The sequence below is a fragment of the Nematolebias whitei genome, chromosome 2 (genome assembly GCF_014905685.2).
Source record: "Nematolebias whitei isolate Nwh7 chromosome 2, NemWhi1, whole genome shotgun sequence".
Classification (NCBI taxonomy): domain Eukaryota; kingdom Metazoa; phylum Chordata; class Actinopteri; order Cyprinodontiformes; family Rivulidae; genus Nematolebias; species Nematolebias whitei.
This window is the reverse complement of record NC_056499.1, coordinates 334,502-341,218: the sequence shown is the minus strand read 5'-3', so window position 1 is coordinate 341,218 and position 6,717 is coordinate 334,502. Positions and strand designations below refer to the sequence as shown.

At 47.0% G+C, this 6,717-nt stretch overlaps 1 protein-coding gene across 1 annotated transcript; it reads left to right on the top strand.

Annotated features, from left to right (window-relative positions):
• Positions 1 to 1,023: 1,023 nt before the first annotated feature.
• Positions 1,024 to 2,626, top strand: fth1a (ferritin, heavy polypeptide 1a). Its single transcript, XM_037689389.1, has 5 exons — positions 1,024 to 1,256; positions 1,493 to 1,598; positions 1,772 to 1,918; positions 2,093 to 2,218; positions 2,305 to 2,626. The coding sequence occupies exons 2-5, from the start codon at positions 1,497 to 1,499 to the stop codon at positions 2,458 to 2,460; spliced, it is 531 nt and encodes a 176-aa protein (XP_037545317.1). The 5' UTR covers positions 1,024 to 1,256; positions 1,493 to 1,496; the 3' UTR covers positions 2,461 to 2,626.
• The last annotated feature ends 4,091 nt before the right edge of the window (positions 2,627 to 6,717 follow it).

The following is a 6,717-nucleotide window of genomic DNA, read 5'->3' as shown; positions in this document are numbered from 1 at the left end:
AAGAGACGCTGCAGGTGGAAGAGACGCTGCAGGTGTAAGAGACGCTGCAGGTGTAAGAGACTCTGCAGGTGGAAGAGACGCTGCAGGTGGAAGAGACGCTGTGTGTTCAGGTGCATTAAAGTTGAAATGTGTTTAAACCCCCACACCTTATTGTCCTCGAGCTTCATGACAAACATCATTTAGATGAGTCGTGTTGAACACAAGTAAAAAAGTCCAGTGATGGTTTTTATTTCTCTATAAAGACAAATAGTGTCGACCTGACGCTCTGTGTTAAAGTGTATTAAAGTTAAAATGTCTTTAAAACCCACAGAAGAATTTACACAAACTTGGTGAGAAACATGTTTTAAATGTGTGGAATTAAAGGAAATCTAGGAGAGATGTTGCTTTTTGTTCACTAGTATACACCTTTTTTTAACGTGCGCACACACGTGCACGTGCACACACACCTACACACATTATTGTGTCCCCCCCACATTACAGATGCTTCTGACGCCCTTGAGGTGCTTTTTAAGAGACTGAGCTGAATACAGCACCTCAGACTGAGGAAGTCCTCAGGATGAGAGACGAAACGTTTCTACATTTTTTTGCTTTGTTTTTTTTTTTTTTTTTATAGAGGACCAGATTGAACTTTTTTAGATATTAATATTGTTTCATTTTTATTTTATTAACTTTTGATTTTATATGCTTTAATATGATGGTTTGTTGTTGTGTGTACCTCATCTGTGTTCTTTGTTTAAAACAGGTCTCTCTTGTAAATGAGACCTTGAAGCATAATTAGAAATAAAGGTTGAATGAATTAATGAATAATTAGTTCTTTGTATCACAAGTTGTGCCAAAAGGACAGAATATAAATGTAGTGATGTTTTGTTGGCCTGTGTCAAGTCACGCACTTTAAACAAGTATTTTATTGGCAGCGGCAGATCATTTTATAATTTATTTAAGATGGGAAGAATGAACTTCGCCATTCGCCAAGTAGGTTACAGGAAAACCCCGCCTTCTTCCGGAAGTGACGCACATCCGACTGGCCTATATAAGCTGGGGTTGCGGCGTTAACGTTCGCAGTTCATTTGTTTAGCGGACGGTGAAGGTTACCTGCTTCAACAGTGCTTGAACGGAAACCTTCTCTGTCTCAACATTTGATTCTATCTAATTTCCATCGAGGGATTTTTTTGAGTCATCAACTAGTTTAGTCTACTAGTCGCTTAGCTCGCGCGCTAACTTCTTTGCTAACATCAAGACCGACTCCATTAAATCACGTAAGTGGAAATGGTTCTAAAATGTTCACGTTATTTTACACCTTGTACATTTGGTTATAATCTACGCCATGTTGCTCTAATTGTTTCCCTCCCCCTAATTGCGCAATAATCAGTTGCGCAATTGTTTTTGTTTCTGGTCAAACTGGAATTTCTGTCTTTAGGCCAGTTTGCCCAGTAGCACGCGCTCCTTGTATTCATGCGCAGACTGCGTGTTGTCGGTGTCTTGGATGTTTCAGAAGCATGAGTTCTCAGGTGAGGCAGAACTTCCATCAGGACTGCGAGGCCGCCATCAACCGGCAGATCAACCTGGAGCTGTACGCCTCCTACGTCTACCTGTCCATGGTGAGTGGTCACGTGCTCAGTGGCTACACTGGGAAAGCTGGGAATGGAACCTTCATAAATGCATGTTAAAATGGGAACTGAATTGTGTTCTGACTAAGATGTGCAGCGAGCTGATTACTAGGATAAAGTGTTGTGCCACATCTGTCCCTGGAACATCTGGAGTGTCTTTGCAGGCGTACTACTTTGATCGGGACGATGTGGCGTTGTCCAACTTCTCCAAGTACTTCCGTGAGCAGTCGCATGAGGAGCGTGATCACGCTGAGAAGCTGATGAAACTGCAGAACAAGAGGGGAGGAAGGATCTTCCTGCAAGATGTCAAGGTATCAAACTGGTTAAAGATTTTCCTTCACTGGTCTCATGAGTGATGCATGCTGGGAGGACCAAAGATGCAAAGGGTGGAGTGATGTGCTGCTTATCTCCTGGAGCCACGCCCTGAGCTTCAGTGAACGTTGAGCTGGTGATTAACTCTGAGGTCGTCTGCTCATGTATTGCAGAAGCCAGACCGGGATGAGTGGGGCAGTGGTGTCGAGGCTCTGGAATGTGCCCTGCAGCTTGAGAAGAGTGTCAACCAGTCCCTGCTGGACTGCCACAAGCTCTGCTCCACTCACAATGACCCGCATGTAAGTAACTCATGCTCTGTGCAGGTGTTGGCTGTCGAACAAAATGACGTCCAGTAGACGAGCTCTGACGCTCTGCTGTCTTGCAGCTGTGCGACTTCATCGAGAATCACTATCTGGAGGAGCAGGTGAAGGCCATCAAGCAGCTGGGAGACTACGTGACCAACCTGCGCCGTATGGGAGCCCCTCAGAACGGCATGGCTGAATATCTGTTTGACAAGCACACTCTGGGCGAGCGCAGCTGAACGTGTCCAGATCTGCAGCCGCGTCGCCTGAAACGATCACTTGTGCTAATTTAGCTGCTTCACATTGTGTTCAAGGCTGTTGCATGAAAAGTTGTCATCAATACTTTGCTCATGTCGTCTTTGCTGCGTTTTGTCAAATTGAGCTCAAATAAATTGAATCCCTCTACAGTGTCTCCTTTCTACCATATTTAACTGGTTTCACTTACCAGAAAACTGCATGCCAGTTTAAAAAAGAACTTTTCAAAGTTCAGCCTCCACAGAATGACAAGTATATTTCCTGTTTAAGTCTGGAGCCACAATGGGCACCTTGCTGTGGACTGTTCTGGTGGGTTGGAAACCACTTGGGTTCCCAGCACGGGTGTGGTCCAACTTTTCAGTTTGACATTAAAGTGACCTTTAACTTGTGTAAAGGTCAACGATGAAGCAAGTGTAGAACGTTAACGGAGCAGGAAAATAAGTTGGGTTTCCATCAACGCTACTAAAGTTTTAAAACGGTTCCAGCTGCATGAGAAAGTCCTGATGTGACACTCACCTGGAACAGTCTTGTTAAATTTAAACTTTGCAGTTTCTCTTGGGGGGGGGGGGGGGAAGCTGCAGCTACCAGGTTTCATATTTTAAGCTGAAGGCAACGGTCAAAAGGCGTTAACTTTGCATACGGAACTGGAAACTGGTCAAAGTCTGTGGGATCAGTTTTATTTAAAGTCGCTGCCAAAACTTTATTTTTGCTTAAACATTTAAAGCCAAGGTCTAGTTTCTTTACATAATTTAAATTAGAAGTCCATGAGCTGACCACGTCCCCTTGCAATCATATTTGCTACAATTTGTACAAGTGAATGTGGAACTAGTTTCAAACGGACAGACCTCGGTCACAAACACTTTCAGTTTCATGCATCACAAGTGTCTTAAAGTTCAGTTTTCCACAGAACCTGCTGACCCAAAGGAAATGCCATTCGGTGAAATAAATCTGAAATACTGGTTGGAACATAAGAATCTTTAGACCATATTCTGTAGCAGCTTGTAATCTTTAGGGGAAAAGTTTGAAGATCAAGTCACATCCTCTGGACAGATTCTTCTTGGAAGAAACCCAAAACACTTCATCAGCCTGAGGCCTGCCACCAAAGTCTGTCCGTTCACTTCACTGGCTTCCTGTTTCTGCCCAGATCACTTACAAGATTTATCTGCTCACCTTCCAATGCTTGTACGGTAATGCACCATCTTATTTAAAAGAACTTCTCACCCCTCATTGTCCTTCACGCGCTCTCCGTTCTTCCAACACTCTTCTTCTCACTCCCAGGTCTCGATCCTGCACAACCGGAGACCGGGCTTTCTCCTGCGCTGCCCCTCGCCTGTGGAACGCCCTGCCTTCATATCTGAGGATCCACAGACCGTGACATGTTTTAAAAAGGGTCTTAAAACCTTTTTACCCAGTTTTTTAATAAATTGCACTGTAATTTAGTTTTTTTTTTTAATTCACCCATAGTTATGAGTATTTTATCTGCATTTTGTGCATTTTAAGTTTTTTGATGTGTTCATTCTGAGGCATTATCCTCCTGGTTGTTTTTGATCTCGGTTGCTTTTATCCTGATGTTCACTCTTTGTAGCACTTTGAGATTCACTGTGAATGTAAAGTGCATTGTAAATAAAAGTTATTGTCGAATAAAAAGCACCTCATTGAGCTGTGTCAAACCAGTCTGCTGTGAAATTTCCAGAAAATGGCTTTAACACATGCAAAAAGGAACCGTCTGTCCAAAACGATCAGTACATAAATATTAGGCCTGATGGCCAACTTGCTACTCACCAAACCAGCTTGAGGACAAAACCCTTCGTCTTTCAGATGAAAGATGAAACGTTTCTTCCAAGAAGAATCGGTCTAGATTCAATTCAGTTTATTTCTAAAGCTCCAAGTCACAACAGAAGTCGTCTCTGGGACTGAACAGAAACATTCAGATATAAAATAATTAACATTATCTGAGGAGCAGACTGTTTTGAGTTTGAAGCACAATTCACAGTTCCCACCAAATGCTGTAGTAAATGCATGCGTGTCGTTTCTGACCCATGTATGTAAACTTACCATACCATAGCAGTTTATTTATAGAGCACTTAAAACAGCGACCCGGGTCCGGTAACCCATACTCCCCGAGTACCCCCCACAGGGTTCCCCGAGGGACGCGGTCAAACGCCTTCTCCAAGTCCACAAAGCACATGTAGACCGGTCGGGCAAACTCCCACGCACCCTCCAGGACCCTGCTGAGAGTGTAGAGCTGGTCCAGTGTTCCACGACGAGGACGAAAACCACACTGGTCCTCCTGAATCCGAGGTTCGACTATCCGATGGACCCTCCTCTCCAGAACCCTCGAATAGATCTTACCAGGGAGGCTTAAGAGCCTGATTCCCTGCAGTTGGAACACACTCTGCGGCCCCCCTTTTTGAATAGGGGGACCACCACCCTGTCTGCCAATCCAAGGGAACTTCCCCCGATGTCCATGCAATATTGCAGAGTCGCGTAAGCCAACACAACCCTACAACATCCAGAGCCTTAAGGAACTCGGGCGAATCTCATCCACCCCTGGGGCCCTGCCACAGAGGAGCTTTTTAACCACCAGCACCTCAGCACCAGAGATTGGAGGGCCCGACCCAGAGTCCCCAGGTTCCACTTCCTCAGTGGAAGATGTGCCGGTGGGATTGAGGATGTCTTCAAAGTATTCCGCCCACCGACCCACAACATCCCGAGTTGAGATCAGCAGCACACCACCCCCAATATAAACAGTGTTGGTGGTGTACCGCTTTCTCCCCATGAGAGGTCGGACGGTGGACCAGAATCGCCTCGAAGCCGTGTGGAAGTCATTCTCCATGGCCTCTCCAAACTCCTCCCATGCCCGAGTTTTTGCCTCAGCAACCACCCGAGCCAGATGTCGCTTGGACTGCCGGTACCCATCAGCTGCTTCCGGGGTCCCACAGGCCAAAAGGCCCGATAGGACTCCTTCTTCAGCCTGACATCATCCCTCACCACCGGTGTCCACCACCAGGTTCGAAGGGTTGCTGCTGCGACAGGCACCGACAACCTTGCGGTCGCAGCTCCAGTAAGCTGCCTCGACAATAGAGGCATGGAACATGGCCCACTTGGACTCAATGTCCCCCACCTCCCCCGGAACATGTTCAAAGTTCTCCCAGAGGTGGGAGTTAAAGCTCCGTCTCACAGGGGACTCTGCCAGATGTTCCCAACAAACCCACACAATACGTTTGGGCCTGCCAGGCCTGACTGGCATCCTCCCCCACCATCGACGCCAACTCACCACCAGGTAGTGATCAGTGGACAGCTCCGCCCTGCTCTTCACCCGAGTGCCCAAGACATGTGGCCGTAGATCAGATGAGACGACGACAAAGTCAATCATTGAACTGGGGCCTACGGTATCCTGGTGCCAGGAGCACATATGGACACCCTTATGCTTGAACATGGTGTTTGTTATAGACAATACATGATGAGCACAGAAGTCCAACAACAGAACACCACTCAAGTTCAGATCAGGGGGGCCGTTCCTCCCAACCACACCCTCCAGCTCTTACTGTCATTGCCCATGTGAGCACTGAAGTCCCCCAGCAGAACAAGGGAGTCCCCAGGGGGTGCACTTTCCAGTACCCCCTCCAAGGACTCCAAAAAGGGTGGATAATCTGAACTGCCGTTTGGTGCATTAGCACAAACGACAGTCAGAACCCGTCCCCCCACACGTAGGCGGAGGGAGGCCGTCCTCTCATTAACCGGGGTGAACCCCAACACACAGGCACCAAGATGGGGGCAATAAGTATGCCCACTCCTGCTCGGCGCCTCTCACCAGGGGCAACCCCAGAGTGGAAGAGTGTCCAACCCCTCTCAAGGAAACTGGTTCCAGAGCCATGCGTAGAGGTGAGTCTGACTATTTCTAGTCAGAACCTGTCAACCCCACACACCAGTTCAGGCTCCTTCCCCACCAGTGAGGTGACATTCCACATCCCAATAGCCAGCTTCTGTAGCCGAGGATCAGACTGCCAGGGTTCCCGCCCTCGGCCACCACCCATCCTACATTGCACCCGACCCCTTTAGCCCCTCCCACAGGTGGTGAGCCCATGGGATTGTAAGTGACAGAGTTAATCATGCTAACAATTGGTCTTAAAGGTACACCTTGTTTGTGGATTTTACGTAAACCATACAGACTAGGTGTGGCCTCCCCTGGGTACAGTCTGTAGTATAGAATATAGTCAATAGCCTTTTTCTGCTCCAAC

What these genes read in the sequence shown, in the direction of transcription:
- fth1a (XM_037689389.1), top strand. Translation starts at nt 1,497, where the DNA reads ATGAGTTCTCAGGTGAGGCAGAACTTCCATCAGGACTGCGAGGCCGCC. An exon ending in CCTACGTCTACCTGTCCATG is followed by an intron (nt 1,599 to 1,771) that starts GTGAGTGGTCAC and finishes GTGTCTTTGCAG; the next exon opens with GCGTACTACTTTGATCGGGA. An exon ending in TCTTCCTGCAAGATGTCAAG is followed by an intron (nt 1,919 to 2,092) that starts GTATCAAACTGG and finishes CATGTATTGCAG; the next exon opens with AAGCCAGACCGGGATGAGTG.